General features: G+C 44.9%; 3 protein-coding genes across 3 annotated transcripts; all 3 read left to right on the forward strand.

The window, feature by feature from the left end:
- Positions 1-14,789: 14,789 nt before the first annotated feature.
- On the forward strand, positions 14,790-16,435 carry LOC117860067 (alpha carbonic anhydrase 4). The gene is made up of 5 exons (XM_034743279.2): positions 14,790-14,943; positions 15,094-15,308; positions 15,425-15,796; positions 15,916-15,969; positions 16,147-16,435. The coding sequence occupies exons 1-5, from the start codon at positions 14,835-14,837 to the stop codon at positions 16,231-16,233; spliced, it is 837 nt and encodes a 278-aa protein (XP_034599170.1). The 5' UTR covers positions 14,790-14,834; the 3' UTR covers positions 16,234-16,435.
- Positions 16,436-20,215: 3,780 nt separating this feature from the next.
- Positions 20,216-21,899, forward strand: LOC117861907 (alpha carbonic anhydrase 7). The gene is made up of 5 exons (XM_072294665.1): positions 20,216-20,365; positions 20,497-20,711; positions 20,858-21,232; positions 21,348-21,401; positions 21,559-21,899. Exons 1-3 carry the CDS (start codon positions 20,254-20,256, stop codon positions 20,975-20,977), a joined length of 447 nt encoding a protein of 148 aa, XP_072150766.1. The 5' UTR covers positions 20,216-20,253; the 3' UTR covers positions 20,978-21,232; positions 21,348-21,401; positions 21,559-21,899.
- A 2,976-nt stretch (positions 21,900-24,875) lies between these two features.
- LOC117859923 (alpha carbonic anhydrase 7) lies at positions 24,876-27,090 on the forward strand. Its single transcript, XM_034743120.2, has 4 exons — positions 24,876-25,686; positions 25,826-26,424; positions 26,554-26,607; positions 26,785-27,090. The coding sequence occupies exons 1-4, from the start codon at positions 25,563-25,565 to the stop codon at positions 26,869-26,871; spliced, it is 864 nt and encodes a 287-aa protein (XP_034599011.1). The 5' UTR covers positions 24,876-25,562; the 3' UTR covers positions 26,872-27,090.
- Positions 27,091-27,811: the final 721 nt, after the last annotated feature.

Consider the following 27,811-nt stretch of genomic DNA (forward strand, 5'->3'; position numbering starts at 1 on the left):
CTGTGAGGAAGAAGTTCCACACTGCCATGAAGTGCAAAAGGTACTGTTTACAACCTACTCTCGAAGATCCAATTCTGCATGCACACACTTATGAGTCATTTCTTGCATACTAGTGATATTTTCATCTGCACCGGCTTGAGAGAATTCAGTGGATCAGAAATATCAGAGTCTTTCCTTGATGGTGAGATGCTTTCCACCCAATTCATGTCATACTTTGTTGCTTGCATGAGCTATGATGAATGCCACATGGCTGATGGTGGTGGGTACAGGGTCTTCCTATCTCAAGAGCTTGGGGTGAGTGCGAACCTATGCCATTCACTACACAATTCAACAAAAATTTTACCTCTGATGCCATTCTATTACACATCCAGGGATATGTCAATATAGAGGAAGATGAAGATTTCTCTCAGTGGGAATCACATCAGGCCCTAGTTGTTTTACAGCGAGATATTGAAGATCTTGACCCAACCAAAGTTAAACTAGTAACTAGTATCTACTCCTGACTACCTCATGACCTCATGAATTTACTAAAAAAAAGGCTACCTAATGAATTGGAACTCACAGTTTTATCACTTACATTTCCTTCTGTCATGTCTAGTTCCTTTTGCCGGTTATGGAGGAGGAGCACTACAACATATACTGCATCAACTTCATACACGACCGCATTGATGTACTTGATTCTAGTCCAGATGACCACACATATTAACATCAAGTCCTGGGTGATTGAATTATTCGACGGCTTAATCTCTTATTCCAGTTGGCAACAGATTTTAAAATAAAGCAATTTACTAGATTCAAGCGTCCTATCATTGACGTATGTATGCATTCGCACGACAGTGACTGTGGATTCTATGCCATCAAATTCATGAAGCTATGGAACGGTGACTCTTTCCATGTTCTAATCCTTACAGTAAGCCTCACCATTTTTACCAAAACTCAATGTTTTTAATTTTTACTCCATCTACAACAGTCCTGATTTTGTTTAACTACACAATGCAGGAAAACATTCACCAGTATAGGTCTCAGCTCCTCTTCTACAACCTCTACCACAAAATCAACAAGCTCCCTGCTGGTCTAGAAGCACACAGGCCTCGCATGTGATCCTCGTGCTTGCTCTTTATTAGACGAAATAAATAAACAAGTGTACAAGCAAACAAGTTTACTTTCCTTCATTTTGGACAAAAGCCATACATTCTGTGTGGTCGTTTGGATATCATGAATTCTAAATAATTTTAATTATGTTTTTTAAAAATTTGAGTTTTTACTGTTATTTCGGCTACCTCTTTTCCTTCATACCTCCCAGATGACTCATTAGTAGATGAACAATGGAAATCCTTCCAGTTGTTTGGCTAAATTACACTGCATCCAGTCAATAAAGATCCTCGCTCTGTACAACGCCTTACACTTTCCTGCCATAACTCTACTTCACAATTCTCTAAATTTACCATCACTTACGAGAATTATAATACAAGTAATACAATAAGTGGTAATTCACTTCCTTATCCGGCCATATTATTTCTACAATGATGACACCCCATACACACTGCAGTGATCAGTACTCAATATCAAAACTATTCCATCGATTAATAAGAGAATGCTGTTTTGAATTTAACTAATTACCATAACATGCTTAATTCAAAACAGTTCATACATTAAAATAATCGTTAAATTACATGATATTATTAATATGTTCCAAACACACAACTATTGAAAATTATGGTGAACAAAAGAATTACTGAGTGCACCAGAGTATTGTTTCCACTCTGATTATTTTTTCCTTTTAACACAAACAACTCATGCAACATCATCAAAATCATCCTCCAGTTGCCTTTTTGTGGGTGGTCTCCCCCACTTCCGTCCCATCTTGCCCCGCAAACTCCCACTTGCACCTCTTTTCTTATTTGCATTATCCGGGTTCACATCACACCTCGTACTATAATGTCCCAAAGATCCGCAATATCCACATGTCCATTGCCCCGATGCCTTACTGGAACTTGCATGGTCATTAACAACTTGTTTCCCTCCACGCTTTCTCCTCTTGGTTCTTGCCTCCCTTGGCGCACACTCTGAAATTTGGATTGCACTTTGAACTGGTGGAGCAAGAGGTTCATCTATACTTTTATTTTGCACATCTTGTTTAGCCCAACTAGCCTCAGGTTCACCTCCAGTATCCGGGATCACATCATTTTATTCTTCTGTATGATCTCCCACATGTGATGCTCCAGTACCTCTTGCAATAGTTTCACCCCACTCAACTAATGCAGTCAGCTGTTCACAGCCTTTCTCAAACCCAAGACTTATTTTGCGGCATGCCCTAAGGGCAACCATTGTGATTTCTACTAACTTCTTGGTTTTGTACCGATCACTCTCGCACCCTGGTCCCGAAGTCACAATGTCGTGCCTGTCCCACATTACCATCGTTCTTGCACCCCTCGTGTATCTCTTCATTATGTACTCTGGAGGTATATTGGTAATCTAAAGGTAAGTGAAGGCTTTAATAAGATGGACACAGAACAAGCCTGTAATAATCAAATTAACCATAATCAGTGCTACTTTTCACCGAACCACATTATACTTGGAAATGCTAAATGGAAAGTTTTTGAAATCCCATCTCTTACCTGTATGCTCCCATGTCTTGCACTCGCATGTATATCTACCTGATCTTACATCAGCCTCCACTCTGAAAGAATGTTGAAACCAAGCATATTGCCATGACTGATCCATGTGCGTCACCAGGTAAACATCAACCTCGTTAGGATGAGGATCGATACGGAATGCAGTACTATAAATATAAGTTTCCCTATATTTTTTGTATACAGCTTGTATGTACACCCTGCTAAGATGTCCATTAAAGGGCTGCAACGTCAACCGCAACTTACCAGCCTGTTTCATGGATAACCACATAAAAAATTACCTCCCAGTAAACGATATCTTAAAACTTCCTCAGAAACAACAATCCACTGTCATTATTACCTGAGACCAATGGGTTTCCCCAGCTGCTGTGTGATTTGTGTGTTGAATGAAGTCCAGCATCCTGCGTGCAAATTTACACATGCATTTCATATGTCCTGTGAAGCCACTTCCCTTGATCATCTTATTTACGCTTTCACTTCTTTGTGTAGAGGTCATCCTGCCACAGTACAAGGGTTTTAAATAAGCAACAACCCACAATTTCCTACTCTTCCAAAGTCCTTGAATAGTATCATCCTCCCATATGCCATATTCATCCACCAACTCATTCCATGCAGACTCAAGCTCTGTAGGTGTAAGTGGGTGATTGATTATGGTGAGGAGTTTTATCTTCAGACCATCAGGAATCTTGTATAGTTTTCCAGCTCTGCTTTATACTTCTTCAACATGTGCCAACGGTACAACCTGTGCTGTATTTTTTTGAACACCTTCTTTATCGCTGCCATCATTGAACTATCCTGATCTGTACCACAGCAAAGGTGACAAAGTTACCAAATAATTTACCCAGTGTATCACTCAAGACATTCATGTATAAACATTCCTCACCTGTAACTATACACCTTGGGTCACGACTTCCAGACATACAGTTTTGGAATGCCCCAAACAACCACTCAAATATGTTAGCTTTCTCATCCTGCAACAGTGCCTGCCCCAAAACGACGTTCTGCAGTTGATGGTTTGACCCAACAAACATAGCTAAAGGCATGCTATATTGTATGTGGTGTCGAATGTAACCACATCCAAAATCTCTATATTCTGCACGCTAGCTTGCATGACTCCAAAATACATGCTTGATCACGTTTTTACTGTCTACCTGCACCTTGTAGTAGAAATATTCGTTATGGGCCTTCATCTCCTTGAAGAACTCAAGCAGCTTTGGTATATCATTTTCCCTCTCCTCCCTGGCAGTTGCAGCTTTCTTGGAATCATGAACATATATATCACCTGAATTACAATGATTTCCATTTGAACCATATCATCAACACTAGTAAATCTCAAGACATTACCTGTTTCTCAAGTCCATTTCAATGAACGTGAAGTTTTGCCAACCACCATATAATTCTGCCAGCACATTTACTGTAGTGTTGTGGGAAGCATCACACCTATGCATCTGATCAACAATCCCCATGACTATAGGGTCCTTGTCCTTCTGTATCCTCAAGAACTATGTTACGGTGAGCGAGGGATGCAATGGATGATTGTACTCCAACCTTATCCTCTCAAAGAACCAATAGTCCTTCTTCTGGTTCCATTTAATCTTCACAAAAGCCTTGAATTCACACCTCATTGATATTTTCTCATGTACCCTCTCCTCACTAGGCTTGTAGTAATCCCAGCGTCCTTGTTTGTTGCACGACAACTCTAGTGCAGTCTTTCTACTAGTCTTAGTTATGCGCACATCAAACCCTGCCTTTGCCCGTATAGAATTTGTAAAATTCTTGAGCTTCATCTCTGCTCTCAAAACGTAGCTCCTCGTTTGGCATAATTGTGTCCGGCAACAAGGGATCCTGGAAAAAGAAACACATATTTTAGAAGGTACTACCACAAGACTCGAAACAAAAAACAATTGATACCTGTCTAGCACACATAACTTCTCGTTATTTGCATCGCCGTTGTATACTACTCAATTAAAAAAATTTATTGCAGTGCTAGAAAGGAACCACGTTACTACAGTGCAATCTATCTCTCACAAGAAGCCAGAACGGATATTGCAGATTAGTATATTCAATTGCTGGCTACAGATTATTGTTGGATGGACTAGCTATAGAATAGCTGGGCTGTTGGATGAACCAATCAAATATATCAGAAAAAAGACTACATGTCAGCATACTCACATGCAAGTAGGTCCTCTCCGGATCGAGCGTTGCCATGGTCCTCGGTGACACAGGTTGGAGAGGAGTCACCACGGCCAACCGTGCGAGATTTATTGCCGGCACCGGGGACAACAACGGTGCTGAGCATGGTGACGTGGTGGGATGGCTCCTTGCTGCAGTGCCCTAAGTCATCGGCGTTGCTGATGGAGCCAAAAATCTGACCTGTGTCGATTCCGACGATTGTGCCGTAGGCAGGCTAGGGAACACCACCGGTGTAGCAGATGGTGTTTCAGGATCCTTGGACGCTACCGAAGTTACGTCATCCATGGAATTGGACTGCGTCGGAGCGTGAGGCAACATGGTGCAGGAGATGGAGTCGCTAGGCATGAAAGCAATCAATCGCCGATTGATGTCCCTAATGCCGTAACGGGTGCCACGCTTGACAATTCCTTCGATGATCTAGCGCTACTGTAGTAACGACAATCAATGTCGTAATGATTGTCCGCTCTTGGCTCCAATTCATAACCAGAGTACAGCGGCTCGGGGACGTCCGTCGGCTCGCTAGCACGGTGACCGCAGGAGCCACATGGTAACTAGGGGATTGAGGATTGTGCAAGCTGGGTTGTTGGATGGACTGCCTATAGAATAGGTTATTGCTACAGAGTATACTTACAGTATATATACACACACCGGATACGTTGGCGGCAAACCCTAAATATTAATATTGAACACCGAAATAAATGCTTTTTTCCTAACAAATACTCCATCCCAAATTACTATTTGTTTTGAATTTTCTAGATACATAGCTTTTAATTTGATATATGCACCTATATATATACTATGTCTAGATACATAGAAAAAGTTATGTATCTAGAAAAGCCATAATGAATAATATTTTAGAATGAAGAGAGTATTGTGCAGGCGCAAATACTTGATCTAAATTGTCAACTGGTTCCCCAAGGGATTTCAACCATTTCATTTTGATTTCCTGATCGCTGCCCCTATTTCTTACTATCTTATTGTTACTCCTTCCATTCTCTTTTGATAGGCCTATTTGCAAAACTATTTTTTTCTCTTTTGATAGTCCTATTTGAGTTGTCATCTCGGGTTTGACACAGATGACTATTCGATTCTCGTGCAAAGTAACTCCTTTAGAAAAATAATTGGTGCATGTATATGAAGACATCAGTACCGAGGTGCATGTATACAATAACGATGAGTATATAATAACATGATTCCTTAGATGATAAGTAGGGTTCATTCTCCTTGGTAGTTGTCCTATGGTAAAATAGGTCTATCAAAAAAGAATGGAGGGAGTACTAATAAGAGGCTACTTTTGAAGCCTCCACATGAAGCCACCTAGGATTCCTAGGTGGACACTCTAGAAAAATAGAGAAATTGTAAAAATTCTCTCAAAAAGCAAAATATTTTGGCCATCAATTGTTAGACTAAACTTTCATAGCGTTGGATTTGTTATGTTTTCTAAAAAATTACCCACTTATATCATTATGAAATAGAGTAACCTCTAAATTTATATCTAAATTACCTACCTCTGCCATTACATAAAATAAACTAAAGTAACCCCTAATATTCATATAAATTACCCACTTATGTTATTATAACAAAAAACTAAATAACCCCATAAATTTGCATCTAAATTACTGTGGCGGAACCGTCCAACTTAAGCTGGTTCAAGTGCGCCTAATCGCTGTCGGAACAGCAATTATCCGAAACGCACTTAAAACAGCATAAGTTCGGTAGTCCGTCGAGTGTCCCTAGGACTCCTCGAAGGATCCACGATGTGTCTCATAGCCATACATCAGGATAATATCCGCGATGGGATAATATCAACAAACATTACATTTTTACATACATATAAAAGGTACGAGTTATTACAGGACATAGGTCGAAACAAACTTAGTGATGCAGTGTTAGACAGAGTTCTAAGATTTAAACATAAATAGTTTAGGAGAAGATGCGCAAGTAGAACTTTTTCTCTAGGGTATTGTGAGACTCAGGTCAATACCCTAGGGCTTCGGGGTCTCCTCCTCTGTAGACTCCTGCGGAGCTTCTGAAAGATAGCCACAAGGGGAAAACCCTGAGTACGAGGTACTCAGCAAGTCTTACCCGACTAACCAATATAATAGCTTTTCTTGGAATGTATGCTAGCTTTTGGGGTGGGTTTGGCTAACATAATTTTTGCTGAAAAGCTTACTACGAGTAATGCCTTAGTTTTATCTTTTATTTTGGGTTAAGTTGTTACCTAACCATTCTAAATGATAACAGAAGTAAAAACAACCATAGCTGTTAAGTCATACATCAAATGTTAACAGAAGGATATATATACGTATTGCATGAATTGATACTACGAGGCTCAACAGTGATCAAGTGCATTCATGACCGAGAATTGCGGCGATCCGGATCTAATTACATCCTGCAGGAGAGTACCCTGATCACCAGCATTATACGACTGTCCAGGTCGTATCTAACAACCTCTCGATTAGCAAAATCAATGATTAGGAATACGACTACCCGGACCCAGGGATGCACCCCCACATGGGACCCCACGTCTGGCCCGATCACCATGTGAGTTTTAGGCTACACCCCTGCCAATCTCCAGCACGTCAAGCGCGGGTACGAAGTATTCCCGATCATAGAGTTTACTAACCTACTGGGCTTTACTGGTCCCATACCCAGTAAGTGATCAGATGCTTATCACTTGATCAAAGGTTAAGACAACGAATCGGGCCTTAACCAAATTAATCTAGCAGACAGAACTACATCTCTAGCTTCTGTCCGCTTTCACTTTCCAAGTTATCTTCTATAAGCAACATGTATGACTCAAAAGTTTTCCTTAAGGTTGGTAAACCAAGTATGTAAGCAACTAGCATTTCTAGACTTGGGTTATCTTCTAAGGTTTGAACAAGTGGCAAAGATGTCCTTAAAACAAGGCATGATCATACACAAGAATAGGTTTCAAGCAACTCCTAGACTTAGTGCATACATAAAGCAAATAACCGATAATTAGACACATGAAATAATGACCCCAAAATAGATAGGTATAAATGCACCGGGGCTTGCCTTGTTCGTTAAAAAAGTTAGTATTCTCTGACGGGTTGGCTTCACAGGGAACTAACTCAAAAACTTCTTCGTACTCCGAAGGTCCTTCTGAAAATTCCTAATATTCTCCTTCTGGTGCTTCGGGATCTATAGCATAACACATGCAGGCGTTAGAAATGCAAAATTTTGAATAAAATACTATACAACTTTCCTTCATGATAAAGTTGCAAGTCAACAAGGACTATACAACCTATCATGATAAAGTTGCAAGCCAACACACATAAACCCAAAAAGATTAACCCACAATTTGTTTTTCTTACTTAACCCTCCTTATAGCTTTTTCTTTTTAGCTTTAGAAAAAGTTATAATTATTTTCTAACTTGAAAATCTAATTTTCTATGGGTTAAGAATAATTTGTGATTAAGAAAGTGTTATTCCATGTTTTATACATTTTATAAATATTAAGTATTTATTTAATTACCTTAAAAAGAAAGGCATTAAATAAATACCCGAATTTTTATCATTTTTCTAGGGTGTAAAAATTTTAATGCATAAAGGAAAATAAAAAAAGCCTAACAAAATTGGTTTCACTACTTTTGGACACTCCTAGAAATTTCTGTGATTTAAATGGTGTAAAACGGATTTAAACTAATTACTTTCCTAAAGGAAATCTAATTTTCCCGAAATTCACCCGGAAAAACTTTTCTTACTCAGCCCCATTCTACCCTCTCTCACGCGCACTGGGCCCCACGGCGCGGACCCCACCTTTCTCCTATTTCTCCTACCCGCCGGCCTTTTTCCCCCCTGACGGGGCCGCGGGCCATTCTCTTTTTCCTTTTTCTTTTTCGGCCCGACACCGGCCTATCGGCCCACTTCTCTTTTTCTCTTTTCCTTCGCGAGGCCGGCCTGTTAGCTGCTCTGGGCCTCCGGCCTTTTTCTTTTCCGGCCACCCGCGCGCACGTCACTGGGCCTCCGGGCCACGGCCCAACAGACGGCCGCGCCGTTCCGGCCTCCTTCTCCCCCTCTCTCTTCTCACTGCCGCGCGGGCCCAAGCGCCCAGACGCTTCTTCCTCCTCCCGCCAAAACGCGCCCGCGACAGGGGGCGGCGCGACTCGCCGGCCGGCGCCCCACCGGCGGCGAAACTAGACAAGGACGGCACCCCTACACCTTCACGCACCCGTGCGCGGCAATAGCTCCCCGGGAGATGGCCGGAGCCATTCCCTCCACGGCGACGGGCGGCGACTCCCTCGGCCGGTCGTGGCTACTCACGACGACGGCACAACCGACTCAAACAACTACCTTTACACCATCCTAGGACCCTAAGGACTCGCCTACGACCACTCAAGAAGGAAGGGGAGCAGCGCAAGGTAGGGCTCACCGTGAGCGGGCGGCGCGACGACGGCGGACAGAAATAACGGCGAGCACGGTTACTCTGGCATGGATGTTGGACAACAACTTGGCTGGGGTGTAGCTGGGGTGTCTGTGGAGGAGTGGGCTAGAGGAATCGACGGGAGATGAGACGTGGCGGTGGAATTTTGCTCGGCGGCGGTGCTTGACAGAGGAGGCGCTGGCGGCGGTAAAAGAACGACGGTGAAAACGGCGGCGCGGGAGCGGTAGATATTCAAGCGTTCACCGTGCGCATGGGCGACACCGTGGCCTACCCGTAGGCTTATGTGGTGAGGAGGTGGCCTAGCTAGACGCGCTGGCGAGCGACCGACGACAGCGGCGGCGGCGACACGTCCTGCTGCTCTGTCACCGCTCCTCTTTTCTTCCTCTAACGCCCGTGATCTTCAGAGCTTCACCGCGGCCGATTCCCAATCCGACGGTGCACTTATGTCTTAACCAAAGTTGCAGATAATCTCGAATTCTCCAACTTTTATTTTGGTTCTACCCCGAGATAAACATCCAACACAGTGCAATTTGGATTCTTTTCTCGGCCCCCAACTGAATTTCACTGAATTTCAAGTTTCAGTTCGTCAGTTAATGACAGTGCCACTGATCTCACTTTGTGCTCGAGTTTAGTAATCCAATTCTCTTCCTTTAAGTCCAACTTCTTCCCAAACGTGTTCTACAACATCCCAAAGTTCCATTTTGCTCATGAACAAGTACCCCTTTTGATCTACATTGCTCTGAATTCAAGTCCAAAGTTGATACTATGCTGCTGTTTCAGACTCAACCATTTTCAGACTGTCAGTTAACTGTGACAATGTGCTGATTTTGAGCTTGAGTTTGAATTCCTTCCTTTCACTGGCCCTGGCCAACAACACGCAAATCTTGTAGTCCAAAGTTCATACTTCAATATAGTATAGTTGTCCTGGTGCACTTATTTGAAAAATTCTTCAGAAATCAATTTCCAAAATGGACTCTGAGGCTGTTTTGCTGAAATTCTATTTTCAGACGAGGAACAGTAAACGCCATTTTCCTTTTTCCTTTTTCCTTTTTCTGATTCTTTTGAGATAATTTGCACCATTTCTGTTCCACATTCTTGATCCTTAAGTCCTAATTACTCTTACACTTGCATTCCACATTTTTGCCGAATTTTTCTGAATTTCAAATTTAAAATTCAAATTTCAGCCAAATTTGACCCGAATTTGATTTTCGGCCAATTTCTTTTCCTTTTCTTCTCAATTTGCTTTTAATTCTCCAAAGTCATTTAAATGACTAAATTAGCAGCTATTACAATTACCCACCGCTAACATTATAAAAATAATTTAAACTAACTCCTTAAATTTGTATCGGAAGTACTCACTATGCCATTATTAAAATAACATGAGTTAATCCCAAATTTTATTCCAAATCATCTTTACTAAAAATATACCATGAGGTACACCAATATATAATTCTAAATTATCTATTTCTTACAGTATTGGAATAGAAAATAATAATTAAGCTATATACACATAGTTCATGTCACCATTTATAAATATATAGATGAAGTGATGAGAATATAGATTTTCATGTCAAAAATATAGCTCAAACTTAGAGTCCATTAAGCAAATTCAAGTGTGCGACACAAAGTAAAAAAATATTAGAAACATGGATGAAACTGAGTAGAGTAATTACTAACTAAAGTCTATCACAATTGGATGAAGATAATAAATATATATATCCATATAATGATTGTGTTACAATATTTAACAAATAAAAGGGCTAGCTTAACAGTTTTTTCTATTAAAGACTCCGCATTAATTCGCACAAGACATGCTACAAATAAGATAAATTTTAGAAATTCTCACAAAAATTAGAAACATATAGGCATCAATCATATAGACTGTAATAGTCATAACCATTGGTTTATTATGTTTTCTAAAAAATTACCCACCACTATCATTATGAAAATACTGTAAAGTAAAACACTAAAACTACATCTAAATTATCCAACTCTGTCATTATAAAAAAGTAATATAAAGTAATATTCTTTTAAATTACATATCATTATAAAAAATAACTTAAAATACCCATCTAAATTTATATCTAAATTATCCACATCATTATAAAAATAACATAAAGTAAACGCTAAAATCTTAATTCAATTATATACATGTTCACTATAATGTCCAAAAGTAAATCAATATATATATATATATTAACTTAGTATTTTCCATATTAATAATGTTAGAAATAGGCAATTTAGAATCATATATTGATTTACTTTTGGACATTATAGTAAACATGCAAATAATTGAATTAAGATTTTAGCGTTTACTTTATGTTATTTTTATAATGATGTGGATAATTTAGATATAAATTTAGATGGGTATTTTAAGTTAATGGGCGTCATCTTGTAGACTATTTATACATGTACAGAAGGAAGCGATGAAAAATACTAATTTTATGTTAAACATAATGTATGAAGGCGTGATGCAAAGTGAAAAAGGGTAGAATTTGGATTAAAAGAATGTATAAAGTAATCACTGATTAAAAATCAACCACAACTAGATAAAGATAAGTACACATCCAAATAAATATTGTATTAGTATATTAAATAAATGATAGAGTCGTAGGTAAATTATTTGATTATTAACAAGAAGTCTAATTTTTAATAACTTCCTAATACAATGACTCTTAAAATTATTAGCATGTGCAATATCATGGGTTGATGGACTAGTTGGCCTAATTAAGCATGGAGAGTGCACGACTGTAGTCGATAATTAAGGAGCATCTGGAGCTGGTTCTTAAATTTAAAGGGGGTGATGGGCTGCAAGCAAAGCGTGGACAATAGGAGTATTAAACACTAAGAGCCACGTCAAGGCAACGACGCAAGTCCTGAACAAATTCATTTCCTCGTAGTCGATTAAGGAGACGCGCAAGATCCACGTGGATCTGCAGTTGTGCCAAGGAGCAACTCTAATAACATGGCACATTTGATTTTGTGAATAATCTAAGCTAGTGTTTAGTTGTTAATTAGATTCCAGTAATAATAACTCAACTCGTCAACGAATCGTAAGGGGAACAGTACAACTTGAGCTTATAATTAAATATAACTAGTCCATCAACCCGTGCTCCCGCATGGGCTAATGTTTTTAAAGATTATTATATTTAAAAATTAAACTCCTAACTAATAATCAAAATCTTTTACCTACTACTCTCTCATTTTTTCAATACTTCAACATAATACTCATATAGATGTTACTTATCTTTGTCCAGTTGTGATTGATTTTTAATTAGTAATTACTCGATACACTTTTTCATCCACATTCATACTTTTTTTCATTTTGTATCACACCTCCATACATTATGTTTAGAATAAAAATTAATATTTTTCATCACTTCCTCACATACATATTTAAATGGTCTACATGGTGACACTCATCATGCGTATATACCTTAACTTATTATTTCTATGTTAACAGTAACATAAATAGGTAATTTAGAATTATATATTAGTTTACTTTTGACATTCATGTATGATGCAAGATAATTAGATTAAGATTTAGGTTTCTACTTAAGGTTATTTTTAATAATGACAAACATGGGTAACTTAGATACAAATTTAGAATGGTATTTTAACTTTTGCTTTTTATAATGATATGGATAAGTAAATTGGATGAAGATTATGAGGTTACTTTAGATTATTTTTTTATAATAGGAGATCTCGGTAATTTAGATATAGGTTTAAGGTTTATTTTACAATATTTTCATAATGATAGTGGTGAGTAACTTTTTAGAAAATATAATGGATAAATGATTATGATTATTAGAGTTTACGCGATTGATGTTTGATATTTCTGATTTTTTTTTGAGAATTTCTAGGATTTGTATTTTTTTAGTGTGCCTCGTGAGAACTAATGCGGAGCCTCCAATAAAAAAAATAAGGCCACATTGCTACAAAACTATTACCTCGAGATACCTCTCATTTGTTAAATATTCGAACACAATACTTATATAGATATATACTTATTATCTTCATCCATTTATGATAGATTTTAGTTAGTAATTACTCTATAACAATTTCATCCACATTTATAATCTTTTACTGTTCACCTTGTATCGCAGGCATCAGCTTGAATTTGTTTAATGGATTCTAAGTTAGAGATATAATTTGAGCATACAAATCTATATTCTCATCACTTCCTCTAATCTTCATAAATGGTGACACACATCACCTTTAATTATTATATTGTATACCGATAGTGTAAGAAATAGATGATTTAGAATCATATATATTTTTAATTAAGGTGATTTGGATTAAAATTAGGGTTACTTGATGTTATTTTTAATAATAGCTATGTGGGTAATATAAATGCAAATTTAAGGGTTACTTTAAGTTATAGTGGTGAGTAATTTAGTTGCAAATTTAGGGGATTATTTTAAATTATTTTTATAATGAAATAAGGGGTAATTTTGATAAAGATTAGGGGGTTACTTTAGTTTATTTTATACAATGGCAGGGGTAGGTAATTTAGATATAGATTTATGGGGTTACTTTAGGCTATTTTCATAATGGCAGGTGGGTAATTTTTTAGAATACATAATACATCCAATGGCTATAATAATTTGAGTCTACGACGAGATGTTTTGCTTTTATGTGAGAATTTCTAAGATTTCTGTTTTTATCTAGAGTGTCTACCTAGTATCCTAGATAGCTTCACCTGAAAGCTGCAAAGGAAACTCCAATTAGTAATTAAGTAACAGTAAGAAGGGAACCATGTTCTCTCCGAACTAGAGACATCACATGGTGAGCAACATGCGACCTTACGAAGCCAACTTGTTAATTATTTATATAATTTCATATTATTTAAGTTTTACATACTGTTATATTAGCTTTGGTTAATCGTCTCACAGGTCTGGTGGCTCTCCGTGGCTGCAATAATCCCCACCTTAGCTCTTCCTGTACGTAAGTCCTCCGTCTGGGTGGCCAGGAAACCTAATTTGCCAAAGTGCCCTGCTCGCTGCCACTATTTCTTATTGGCCTAATTGAACGCCGAGAGTGCAACTGTGCAGGCACGATGCATGCATGTGTATGCCACCGTACCATACATGCATAATAAGCAGTATTCCAATAAGTGGCCAACAAAGAAGCCTACACCTTTGCTCCTCAAGATAAAACTTACCATGTCAGTAGTGCCAATAATACAGCCTATTTATAGAACAGTTTGTAACAAACGAGAATGCATGTTATCGAACAGAACTTACACAGCAATGGGAAAAGAGAAGTGCCGTATCCAGTTATCCTAAACAGTAGCCACTGCATCAGCGTCCGAACAGAAACCTCCAGGGGGATAAAGAGGACCAACTGAAGGTCCAGGGCATGTACGCACAAAATGCCGTGCCGCATGCTGCCATGCTTGCATGGATCGACCACAACGGGTCTATCTTGATCAGAGACAGTAGAAGCGCGCACGCGATGCACGAGGGGAGCTAGCGTTCCACACCTCCTCTGTTGCCGCCTGTGCCCGTCTGCCGCAGTATATATATCCTACCCTGCTCCACCCCCTCATCCCAAACCACATCTAGCTGGCTAGCTCCATCACCACGGAATCACACAGCATGGGTCTAGCTCGCCGCCACCTCCACCACGCCACTGTCGGGGCGCTCCTCGCCGCCGCGCTCCTGCTCTCCGCCGCCGTCCCGGGCGCCATGGCGCAGGAGGAAATAGGCTAGTGATCGAGCCCGATCGAATGCATGTCCATTCCAATCAGTTCCGTCATGCGTGCACCTGTCCATGTAGGAGTAGTAGTAGTAGTATGTATAAATCTGAATGGATATTCTGACAGGAGCATGCATTGCGTTTGGGTTGGACTTGCAGAGGGCGAGCACGAGTTCAGCTACGACCCGGACGCGGAGAACGGGCCGGATGGCTGGGGCGAGATCAAGCCGGAGTGGGCGACCTGCAGCGATGGCCGGTGGCAGTCCCCCATCGACCTCTACCACCACCGCGCCATTCGGCGCGACCTCGGCTACCTCAACTACTCCTACAAGCCCGCCGAGGCCTCCATCGTCAACCGCGGCCACGACATCATGGTGCGTCGATCACTACTCCGGCGGGCAGTACTCCAATGCAACAAGCAATATAATTAATACGATACTTTGGTTATTTGACGGGGCCTGGCTGCTGATTATATTGTCTGTTGTTGCAGGTACAATTCAAGGGCGACGCCGGGAGTCTGGTGATCGACGGCACGGTGTACCACCTGAAGCAGCTGCACTGGCACACGCCCACCGAGCACGCCCTCAAGGGCCACAGGTTCGCCATGGAGCTGCACATGGTGCACCAGACCCCGGAGAAGAAGACGGCAGTGGTCGGCATCCTCTACAGGGTCAGCAACCTCGCCGACCCGTTCCTGAAAAGTCTGCAGCCCGCCATCGAGCGCTTGCGCGGCAGGGAGGAGCCCATCGGCAAGGTGAACCCCAACCACGTCGGCCTCACGGGCAGCTCGTACTTCCGCTTCACGGGCTCCCTCACCACGCCGCCCTGCACCGAGGGGATCATCTGGACCGTCATCCCCACGGTATATATACGCTTCTTCATTCTCGATGCCTCCCGGCCTCTCCTGTTGCCGGAATGGGTTTCATTTCATTGGGTGCTTGGGTTGGCGTCCTCAAGCTTTCAAGTGCTTTGTTTGTGCAGCTTCGCCTCGTGGCCTCGGACCAGCTGGATCTTCTCAGGGAGGCAGTGGATGACGTAAGAGTCGATCCTGTTAACTCCTTTGATTTGATTTCAACACACGCCTGACCAAAAGATTCAGACGTGGCTAGAATCTAGATAGTGAACAGTGTGTGAACGGACACTGGTTTTGCTTTTTTGTTAAGCTTGACCATGTCTCTTCTTCCTCGTGTGTTCTGTTCTTACCTGCTGCAGGGCTTTGAGATGAACGCTAGGCCGCTTCAGGAGGTGAACCACAGGACCATCTGGTTCCGCCCTCAGCCCCACGTATCCGTGGAGTAAACATTACCGGTTATGCATATTGGGCTAGCTGATCATCAGGGACACCGCATTGCGCAGCTTATTATGGCAGGCGATCTTTTATGTATCTTGTAAATCTCTCTATTTTCTCTAAATAAAGCATGGCATCGTCTATGTCCACATTGATGGCCTTGCATGCATGTTTGGAAGAATAAAGTTTACACGATGATCATCTTGATGTGGAGATCGATTGGTTTTTTTTAGAGAACCTCGGGGCCCGGGGGGGGTCCCACCTTATTTATACAAGATTCAGCAATTTTACAACCAAAGCTCCCACAACACACACAAGAAGGGAGATACAACACACACCGAAGAAAACATCTATTGTCTAGTCCCTCAACAAAGCTCAACCACAATGCATCCCTGAGACAGCACCATGTAGTTCCTGACTAGCACCACTACCAAGTGGCTACACTTTGATGATTCCATACCACCAGCGACTGTTAAGCTCTAAGTCAAAACGACAAACGATAGACGTGATCAATGGCATCTTGGGGCTGCTTCCAGGATCCTAATGATGCCATTCAACATCCTTCAAGGGGAGGAAGCCACAAAGGAGGGAGGACCATCGAGAGGAGAACGAGGAGATCCAAGAGAGGGGGCTATGGTGTCACTAACCCGGCATATGATAAGATGACATAACAAAGTGTCTTGTATAGCGAAGATGCATTGGCACCAACAGCAACACAAGATAGTGTCTAATATATGTGAACATAGCGGAAGCAATAAGAGTGAGTGAACGTCGACCAGGAGGGAGTAAGTCATGGGGGTATTGCAATTGGTGGCATGAGGGGATCTTCAAAAGCAATGCCTTCAAGAAGGGGACGACGTCAAACAGATGCCACCATTGCTCAACTAGGAGATCGAGATGGGTTTTCACCCAAAGCTCCCGAAACAAAAAGGAGCAGGGACGCTACGACGATGCCTCCAAGGAGGGAGATGATGTCCAACGATGTCACCGCCGCCGGCACCAGCATTGAGCCGGGCAGAGCTTTCACTCAGCATGCACCATATCCAAGCTGCGAAACTCTCACTAGCATCGTTGAGGCTGACGACACCCGATGTAGGGAGCAGTAGCGCTGCTTGGAGAGTGGTGTCGACCCTGCCCACCCGTCGTCAGTGCCACCGGACATGGATGTCGGTGCACCACCGATCCCCGTTGCACGCCGGCACCATCACCCAACGGGCAACAATGGCAACTAGCAGGGAGGAGGGACGCCGCCACCACCGCGTCCATCCAGCCACCGCAGCCTCGACGCTAGATCCGGGCAAGCCACCCCATCAGCGTGTTGATCTGGTAGCCAGCCGCACAGATCCGGCTAGCACCGGGAGATAAGGCGCCACTGCTGCCGCCGCTCTAGAACAGCTACTAGCTAGGAGGGCGTGCTGCCCTGCGAGGAACTGCAAGGACCTTCTCTGACTAGCAGGGTCATTGGATCCAAGCAGCAGAGGAGCAGGTCGAGTTGCAGATGCAACACCACAACCACAGTCCACCATGGTTATTGAGCAAGGTATTGTGGGTCAGAGGAGAAGGAAAAGAGGAAAAATCGCTTGGCTACCGCCTTCCTTGAGCCCACGTGGGCTTCCGACGGAGCTCTCCGGTGACGGCGCAGGGCAAGTAGGGGAGGGGGACAGCCTGTGGGGTGGCGGCAGCGGTTCCACCCGAGTCGTCCTTGGGGGCGACGTGGGGGACGGGAGTCTACCCGTAGGTCCCCAAATTTGGTCCATTGCCGAGATCGATTGGATTCTCTGATGAATGCTAAACTACTCAAAATATGATCACCCAACTAGCACCATATCTCCTAAAATAGAGGAATGCAGATCGTTAAGTAGTAAGAACTCACATCGATAACTAACTAGGCACTCAACGCGGTCCTCAAAAGGTCAAGCATCGCTAAAGGAGCTTGCATGGCACACCACTATATGTGGATGTGGATGGGGCCTACACCACTTCCTTTTGTAGTGGAAGTAGGTGGCGTGTAGGCACCCTATTGGGTCAATCCTGTGGTACTAACATCGGTCAGCCCATGCTCTATTAGAACTTCGAAGAGGCTAGTGAAGTCCAAGGAATTAGAAGAATTCGTCTACCAATAAACAGATTTAGGGCTTCTTTGGTAGGGCTTCGGCTGTGGCTAAAATAGCTTCGGTTGTGATTCCTCCGGTGGAGCATTCAGCTTGTCTAATTACAAAACCGTTTAGCAAAACGGCTTCTTCTGGAGATTGAAAATGGGTAAAAAGGGTAAAACGTCTACGATGCCTTCTTTTTGCTTTTTTTTCCTTTTTTCTTACTTCTTCTCATTCTTTCCTTCTCCTCTCTCTCCCTCTTATCCATTCGCCTCCCATCGCCCGTACCGCCTAGTCCTTGTGCGCCGCCGGTGCCCTCCATCGTGGTTGCTCCACCCCACTGTCGGCATCCTCCGACCGAGCCTCCTCCCCCAAGCCAGCGACGCCCTTCAACACCGCCGCTCTCACGCTTGCGCCCTCCAGCTGTGCTTGCTCATCCTGCTGCCACACCTTCTGCCCCATGCCGGCGATGCACTCCGGCCATGCCTCCTCCCTCATGCTGTTGGCATCCTCCAGGCCCGCCTACTCCCCTGCACCACTGGCGCCCTCTAGCCCCGCCATAGAGGGGGCAAACGTGGCACTTTAGCCTTGTGGATGAGATGGAATCGTGGGGAGCTAGTTTTTTTGTTCTGGCTCCATAAATTTGCTCCAGAGAGTAGGAATTGCAAGGCTCTTGTGGTGGAGCTGTTTTGCTCATGCCCCATTAGCAGGGCTTCACCAGAAACCGCTGAGATATTCATGTTTTGAAGGATGAATAACTAACGAATCTTCCAATCTAAGATCCATGGTACAAGAATAAATGGCACATGCCGCACGACCGGTAGCGGCTGGGGGGCACGGTCCACAGATCGCAGCTAGGCCCATGCGGCAAGGCGTGAGTCTGAGCCCGGCTCGGTGCCGCGATGCAGCCAGGCAGGGTGGCAGAGGCAGGGCCCTGCGTGTGTACGTGCAAACACAGCACTCACCAGTGATGTACTCCATTTCTTCCAAATTGTAAATCGTTTTGATTTTTCTAGGTTCATAGATATTATTATGCACCTAGATATACACTATATCTAGATGCATAATAATATCAATGAAAAAAAAGGAGTAACGTCGTAATGATCATTTGAGAGTTTATAAATCAGAAGGCAATGAGTTCTTTTGCCCATGCAGAGTACAGGGAGTATTCATTAGTTTATTAGGTAATCGCCAACGTGTCAGCAGGAATTTTGCTTAGGGAGGTGGCCTGATACATATCATTATCATTGAATGGTCAACACAAATAGAACTCAATATATATGCTGTACAAACTATTCACACATATCATCCCACTAAAAGCAATTAGTAAAAATTGTCCTTGGGGTACACGAAAGCGAGCGTTATAGAAGTAATCAAGAACAACTAACCTTCATATTTTGGTCGCGTCCTAGGTGTCTTTATATCATAGAAGTCATCTTTTTTTTTTTGCGAGATACAAACGTAGAGGTCATTAGTCGATGCTTCGGTGTGACGAAGCCTATGACAATCTCCAACTTCTCCATGTGGATTATCAACGGAGCGAACCCCTTGCGGCTGCCGTGGAAAAACTTGAGGCCAGAGCCAGAGCGCTGAGCGATGGAGCCAAGTGGAGCCGTCGCGAGGCGTCCGAACAGGAACCTCCAGGGGGACACGGAGGACCAACTGAAGGTCCAGGCATGTACGCACAAAATGCCGTGCCGCATGCTGCCACATGCCTGCTCTCAGCATCCCATATTCCCATGGATCGACCGCAACGGGTCTATCTTGATCAGAGACAGTAGAAGCGCGCACGCGATGCACGAGGGGAGCGTTCCACACCTCCCCTGCCGCCGCCTGCGCCGTCTGCCACAGTATATACCCCGCCCTGCTCCACCCCCCTGGCCCCTCATCCCAAACCACATCTAGTTGGCTAGCTCAGCGACCACGGAATCACACAACATGGGTCTAGCAGCTCGCCGCCACCTCCACCCCACCGTCGGGGCGCTCCTCGCCGCCGCGCTCCTGCTCTCCGCCATCGCCGTCCCGGGTGCCACGGCGCAGGACGAAACAGGCCAGTGATCGAGCCCGATCGAATGCATGTCCATTCCAATCACCACCATGCACCTGTCCATGTAGGAGTAGTAGTGTACATCTGAATAATAATCTGACCGGAGCATGCATTGCATTTGGTTGGGCTTGCAGAGGACGAGCATGAGTTCAGCTACGACCCGGCCGTGGAGAACGGGCCGGATCACTGGGGCGAGGTCAAGCCGGAGTGGGCGACCTGCAGCGAGGGCCGGTGGCAGTCCCCCATTGCCCTCTACGGCCACCGCGCCATTCAGCGCGACCTCTGCTACCTCAACTACTCCTACCAGCCCGCCGAGGCCTCCATCGTCAACCGCGGCCACGATATCATGGTGCATCGTTGAGAACATGGATTTTTTCATGTGTACATGTGACCATATAAACTATTCAAGCTATTTATTTTTGAAACAATTGTGAGATGGATCGTGAGTACAATACTTTGATATGACGGGACCTGGCTGCTGATTGTTTGTTGCAGGTAAAATTCAAGGGCGACGCCGGGAGGCTGGTGATCGACGGCACGGTGTACCACCTGAAGCAGCTGCACTGGCACACGCCCAGCGAGCACACCCTCGACGGCATCAGGTACGCCATGTAGCTGCACCTGGTGCACCAGACCCCGGAGAAGAAGACGGCGGTGGTCGCCATCCTCTACAGGGGCGCCGGCCTCGTCGAAGACCCGTTCCTGAGAAGGCTGGAGCCCATCATCAGGCGCTTGCGCGACAGGGAGGAGCCCATTGGCAAGGTGGACCCCAACGGCATCGGCTTCACGGGCGGCGTGTACTACCGCTTCACGGGCTCCCTCACCACGTCGCCCTGCGCCGGGGGGATCGTCTGGACCGTCATCCCGACGGTATATATACGCTTCTTCGATGCCTCCCTCTCGATCGTGTTGCCGGAATGAGTTTCATTGGCCTGGGTGTGCTTGGTTTGGCGTCCTCATGCTTGCAAGTGCTTTGTTCGTGCAGTTTCGCTTCGTGGCCTTTTACCAGCTGGATGTTCTCAGGGAGGCAGTGGATGACGTAAGAGTCGATCTTAACTCCTTTGATTTCCACACACGCCTGACCAAAAGATTCAGACGTGGCTAGAATCTAGCGAGTGTGTGAATGGACGCTGGTTTTGGTTTTTCTAAGCTTGACCATGTCTCTTCCTTGTGTGTTCTGTTCTTACCTGCTGCAGGGCTTTGAGATGAACGCTAGGCCGCTTCAGGATGTCAACCACAGGACCATCTGGTTCAGCATCACCCGCCCTGCAGAGCCCCATGTATATGTGGAGTAAACATTGGTTATGCACACCACGTTGCAACAGCTTATTATGGCAGGTGACCTTTTATGTATCTTGTAATTCTCTCTATTTCCGTGCCTTTGTTATGCGTAATTAAAGCATGGCATCATCTATGTCCACATTGATGGCCTTCCATGCATGTTTGGAACAATAAAGTTTACACGATGATCATCGTGATGTAGAGATCGATTGGATTATTTGATGAATGCTAAGCTATTCAAAATATGATCATCCAACTGGCACCGTGTCTCTTAAAATAAGGGAATGCAGATGATTTCATCATCGTCAAATAGTGAGAACTTACATCGGTACCGGTGTTTACCGGCAACCAACTAGGGTATCCTAATGTAGTGGATTGATTGGTGGGGTTTCGTCGAGATCATAAACTCGAAGGTGAACGTAGACATAAAGTTTAGATAGGTTTGGGCTGCTGATTAGCGTAATACCCTACGTCATATATGGTTTGTATTGCGTTGGGTGTATTGGATTGCTCTGGAGGGGGTCCCTGCCTCGCCTTGTATATGTATGCGGGGGGCAGGGTTAAAGGTCGGTTGTTACAAGAATAATGGTCGGATACGACTAGAGGAGTTCTACTCTTATTAGAATGAGTATTTTCCTTATCCTCGACTAATTCTATTTATTGCATGGTCACCTACAACATCCTGCACCGACACATCTTGATGTCCTGCCCCATATATGGAACAATTCATACTTTATTGATGGACCCATAGATGTATGTCCAACACTCAAATCATCGAGCCAATTGGGTACCAAGGGTTCAAGGAGACCCGCATGGCACATGGTCAACCCACTATCTTAGCATGTGGACGGGCCTACACCATGCTGGAAGTAAGGCCATCCGTGTGGCACTGAGGGTGTCTCCAATGGATATGTGTTGATCTAGTGGAAATAATTTTTTATGTGATGAACAGTTGCAACATTGCAACGCTAGCGCAGGGCCAAGCGATAGTCTGGCACGGCTTCTAATACTACTCTCTCTCACAGCACGGCTTCCGATGCCGCTGTTCCTCGCACCTTCCTGCTTGTATAAGCTAGCTATCAGCTATCTTATATCGTTGAAGATGGCCTGACATCAGCCGATCTATGCTCTGTTGGAACTTCGAAGAGGCCAGTGAAGTCCAACGATTTAGAAGGGTTCATTTACTTTGAGGCCATCTGATGCATTATACGCTAGGTAACGAATGTACTTAGCCTTGTTTGGCAAGGTTTATTTCGGATTCGGCTTCACCAATTTTACACAAATGGAGGCATTGTAACGTGAAAATATTTTGTAAGTTGGGGTTAAAATGAACTAGAAATCAAGTGAAGCATCGACTTTTAGCTTCACCGGTGAAGTTGTTTTGGGAGCCTCCCAAAACGGCGCCTTATGCTATTAATGTTCCGAAGGATGAATAATTAGCGAATCTTCCGTTCTAAGATCTGTGCTGCTAGAATAGATGGTATGTGGCGAACGACTGGTAGCAGCAGGGGGACGTGGTCCACGGCTAGGCTCACGCGGCAGGGCGTGAGCATGAGCTTGGCTCAGTGCCGCGACCAGGCTCGATAGTACAACGAGCTGGCTCGCCTCGTTAGCAGAACGAGTTAAAACTTGAGCTCGGCTCGGCTCAGTTGGCAGCTCGAGCTAGCTCGAGAAGCTCGCAAGTCGATACATAAAAAAGGAAAAAGCAAAATCACTACCAGGAATGAAGAATCGACAAAGGGGCGAATCAGCCAACCTGAGCAACGAGCACATTGCTCTGATCCAATCAATGAAGTGAAGAAAAAAGTAAAATAAAGGAGTATCAATCTCTAGTAAACATCACGTAAAGGACATAGTGCTGGCTTTAATCCGTGTAAAAGCATTAAAGCACAACCTTTTTCTTTCAGAGGCCACTCGTCAGAATTGCAGATCTGGTAGCATGGCCAAACGAGCCAATCATCCAGCCCGATCCCGCTCACCCTTGGAGATCAAACCAAGATCAAAACAGGGAAAGAAATCATGGGCAAACAGAAAGGTAAAGAGACAAGGAATCGAGCTTCGTGCAACCAAGCGACGGAGATCGTGAGTTGCCAACTCCGCTGCGAGCTGCGGGCCTGCGGTGACGCGAGATGAGGGAGGAATGAAGTTGGAAGAATGACTGAAGGATTACGGAGTGCGGCGGTGCCGGAAATCTCTTCGCTTCCGCGGCTCTGGCTGCAGCCTATCGGCCGTGGCGCCGCGGGACGAGCGGAAGGGGAGGGATTAGGGGACAGGTCACGTGTCAAGGTTTGTTCTAGGGCTGGCAGGTTGGACTTGGGCTTGTTGGGCTCTGGCTTGGGGTGTTGTGTATCTGTGACTCTATGCTGGGCTAGCCGTTGCTGCAGCTTGACTCGGTTGGCTCGTGAGCAGACCTGGCTCGAGCTAGCTCGTTAATAAAACAAGCAAAATTAGCAGCTCAGCTCGTTTAAAAATCCATCGAGCCGAGCCGAGCTACGAACGATTAGCAGCTGAGCCAGCTCGCGAGTTCCTAGCTCGACGTCCAGCTCTAGCTGTGACGCAGCCACGCGTGGCGGCAGCGGCAGGGCAGGGTGTTGCGCGTGTTCGCGCGAACGCAGCGCTCACCAGTATTGCACTGACCGAGAGTTTAAAGTAGCGGCAATGAATTCTTTTATTGCACATGTAGAGTATAATAATACAGTAGGGGCGGAGCTAAAAGTTTTACTCCTACTTAGGGGGCAGGCCGATATATCGTTATCGCTAAATAGTCAACGAATAGAACTTAATGTACAAATTAATGTTCTACAAATTATTGGATACTCATGACTGCACTAAGTATTGATAACGTAGATTATTCCATTTAAAATAATCTGTACAAATTGTCCTGGCGGTACACGAGTAATTAAGAACAAGTGAACAATTACAACCTTCTTATTTTGCTCACATCCTAGGTGTCTTATATCATAGAAGTCATCTTCTTTTGTGAGATACTCTATCCATCCTCTTTTGATAGGCATATTTCACCTTGACACAATGATCAAGAAAAATAACTCTGCTTATCATCTATTTAGTGCAAACAAACTTTTCTCACTAGTCCTCCAATGGTTGCCTTTGTGACTCCTCGTTGTTGATGCACTTTATTGCCGCAACCCACATTATTAACAAATAGGGCTGTCATTTGTGAAAATCTAAATTTTGAAAATATACCTATCAAAAGAGAATGGAGGAAGTGTAACATAGAAGTCATTAATCGGTGCTTCGGTGTGAACGAAGCCTACGACAATCCCCCCCTTCTCGATGTACATTATCAACGGAGCTAGCTCCTTGCGGTTGCCGTGGAAAAACTTGAGGCCAGAGCCAGAGCGCTGAGCGATGGAGCCAAGTGGAGCCGTCGTCCAGCGTTGTGCGTAGAAGAAAAAGGTCCCAAGTCCTAACAGTACACAACTGCAGAGTGTCCGAAGAAGAAACCTTGTGCGGGACACGACGAAGGAACTGAACGAAGGTCCGCGCACGTACCCGCCAAACGCCGTGCATGCTCCAAATGGATCCACCACAATGGCTGCGTATGCATGCGCGTCGTCTCTAGGGCGACGACTCCGCAACGCCGGCGGGGCGTGCACGTGCGTACGCCCGTCCTCCATCTCCGTACCCTGCGCGGCCATGGATGCGCTTGCAGAGGAAACGTTTACTTCTTCTCGCGGCGTGCCCTGATCGTCCTCGGGCGCCGTAGCAGCAGGTTTGTTTGACACGCGCGCTCGCTCCCCGCCGGCCTCTTCGATTCATGTTCCTGGTGATCGATGAGAAGAGTTCTACACTTCTCCCGCCGGCTGCTGCTGCTGCTCCAGTATAAAGAGACACCCCCCACCCTCCCTCTCGTCCCAAACCACACCTAGACACCTAGTTCAACGACGCGCAGCACAGCATGGGTCCAGCTCGTCGCCACCTCCACCACGCCGTCGGGGCGGCGCTCCTCGCCGCCGCGCTCCTCGCCGCCGCGCTCCTGCTCTCCGCTGCCGTCCCGGGCGCCACGGCGCAGCAAGATTCAGGCCAGTGATCGAACCCGATCGAATGCACGCTCTGTACTGTCATCTTCCAATCACTCCCATGCACCATGAGTGCACCTGTACATTTAGGAGTACTATATATACATATCTGAATAACCTGACTGACCGGGGCATGTTGCAGAGGACGAGCACGGGTTCAGCTACGTCCCGGGCTCGCCGAACGGCCCGGATCGGTGGGGCAAGATCAACACGTTGTGGGCCGAGTGCAGCAACGGCGAGATGCAGTCCCCCATCGACCTCTCCGACGACCGCGTCACGCTGGTGCGCTCCCTCGGCTTCCTCAACTACTCCTACCGCCCCGCCGAGGCCTCCATCGTCAACCGCGGCCACGACATCCAGGTGAAGTTCAGCGGCGACGCTGGGAGGCTGGTGATCAACGGCACGGTGTACCACCTGAGGCAGCTGCACTGGCACACGCCCAGCGAGCACACCGTCGACGGCCGCAGGTACGACATGGAGCTGCACCTGGTGCACCAGACCACGGAGAACAAGACGGCGGTGATCGGCGTCCTCTACGAGACCGGCAACATCCCCGACCTGTTCCTCAAGACGCTGGAGCCCTCCATCAGGCGCATCGGGGACACGCGGGACAGGGAGGAGCCCATCGGGGTGGTCGACCCCAACGGCGCGCGCGCCACGGGCAGCGTGTACTACCGCTACATGGGCTCCCTCACCACGCCGCCCTGCACCGAGGGGGTCGTCTGGACAGTCTTCAAGAAGGTATGCTTAAATCTTAACGCTTGGATGGCTGCCTCTCGTGTCGCCGGAATGGGTTGGGTTGGACTGGCGTCCTCAACCTTTTTTTCGGAAACCAATGTCCTCAACCTTTCAAGTGCTTTGTTTGTGCAGGTTCGCCCCGTGGCCAAGTACCAGCTGGAGATTCTCAGGGAGGCAGTGGCTGACGTAAGAGTCGATCTCGTTAACTTCTTTATTAACTTCCACACGCCTGACGAAAAAAGATTCAGAAGTGGCTAGAGTCTAGTAAAAGGCGGTGTACTAGGAATGGATGCTGGTTCTGTTTTTTTGTAAGCTTGACCAGGTCCCCTAATTTCTTGTGTGTTCTGTTCTTGCCTGCTGCAGGGCTATGAGGACAACGCGAGGCCGCTTCAGGAGGTGAACAACAGAGACATCAGCATCTTCCGCCCTAAGCCCTTTATATGGAAGTAAACATTACTAGCGATAGATGCATATTGGGCTGACCAACAGGGATACCACATCGCGACAGCTTATTATGGCAGACGACTAATTTATCTTGTAATTCTCTCTATTTCAGTGCCTTTCTATACGAATAATTAATAAAACACAGGATCATCTATGTCCACATTGATGACCTTGCATGGATGTTTAGAAGAAATTTTTTTTACATGACCATCATGTTGATGTGGAGATCGATTGGATTATCAGATGGATGCTGAACTACTCCATATATGACCATCTAACTGGCACCATGTCTCCTAAAATAGAGGAATGCAGATGATTTAATCATCGTTAAGTAGTGAGAACTTACATCGGACCATCAACCCAACTGGGCACTTAGCACGGTCCTCATATGGCCAGGCATCGCGAAAGAGGCCCGCAGGCACATGGTCTTTATCAACCCACTATCCGTGGATGTGGACGGAGCCCACACCGTGCCTGCTTCAGTACAAAAGAGAATTACAAGTTAAATTAGCTGTCTGCCATAAAGTTTCTTATACTCATTTAGAAGAGACTGTCATTGCAAACGGTGCCAAACACCGTGGAACAACTTCATTCACTTTCTCATAGCTACTACCGTATAGTAGACTGAATGCGTCCGGATGCTTCTAGCCAAGTAGCAACACCGCCAGGTGAAATTTGTAGCCCACTGATGCCATTTATGTAGGCCTGCCCAAGTATGGAAGGCCTAATTCAAAGGCCCCACGTTAACATATCTAGAGGCCTTCTCGTGTGCTAGAGTAGCGAATGACGTCTTTGAAGTTCTAAGTCCATTTCCACTCTAAGGAAATATCCATCCCCGCTCTCTCTATATGAAAAGCAATATCCTTTCTTCGTATTGTACTATCAAAGTCCAAATGAGAAAACTCATACTTCATCAGTCCCTAACTATAAGCACTTCTAACAATTA

Source organism: Setaria viridis, chromosome 6, assembly GCF_005286985.2.
Source record: "Setaria viridis chromosome 6, Setaria_viridis_v4.0, whole genome shotgun sequence".
Taxonomy (NCBI): domain Eukaryota; kingdom Viridiplantae; phylum Streptophyta; class Magnoliopsida; order Poales; family Poaceae; genus Setaria; species Setaria viridis.

Bases quoted from the DNA above. Each gene is read 5' to 3' on its own strand.
- LOC117860067 (XM_034743279.2), top strand. From the start codon at position 14,835: ATGGGTCTAGCTCGCCGCCACCTCCACCACGCCACTGTCGGGGCGCTC. The intron at 15,309-15,424 runs GTGCGTCGATCA...CTGTTGTTGCAG, and splicing joins ACCGCGGCCACGACATCATG to GTACAATTCAAGGGCGACGC. The intron at 15,797-15,915 runs GTATATATACGC...TTGTTTGTGCAG, and splicing joins TCTGGACCGTCATCCCCACG to CTTCGCCTCGTGGCCTCGGA.
- LOC117861907 (XM_072294665.1), top strand. From the start codon at position 20,254: ATGGGTCTAGCAGCTCGCCGCCACCTCCACCCCACCGTCGGGGCGCTC. The intron at 20,366-20,496 runs GCCAGTGATCGA...TTGGGCTTGCAG, and splicing joins CACGGCGCAGGACGAAACAG to AGGACGAGCATGAGTTCAGC. The intron at 20,712-20,857 runs GTGCATCGTTGA...TGTTTGTTGCAG, and splicing joins ACCGCGGCCACGATATCATG to GTAAAATTCAAGGGCGACGC.
- LOC117859923 (XM_034743120.2), top strand. From the start codon at position 25,563: ATGGGTCCAGCTCGTCGCCACCTCCACCACGCCGTCGGGGCGGCGCTC. The intron at 26,425-26,553 runs GTATGCTTAAAT...TTGTTTGTGCAG, and splicing joins TCTGGACAGTCTTCAAGAAG to GTTCGCCCCGTGGCCAAGTA. The intron at 26,608-26,784 runs GTAAGAGTCGAT...TGCCTGCTGCAG, and splicing joins TCAGGGAGGCAGTGGCTGAC to GGCTATGAGGACAACGCGAG.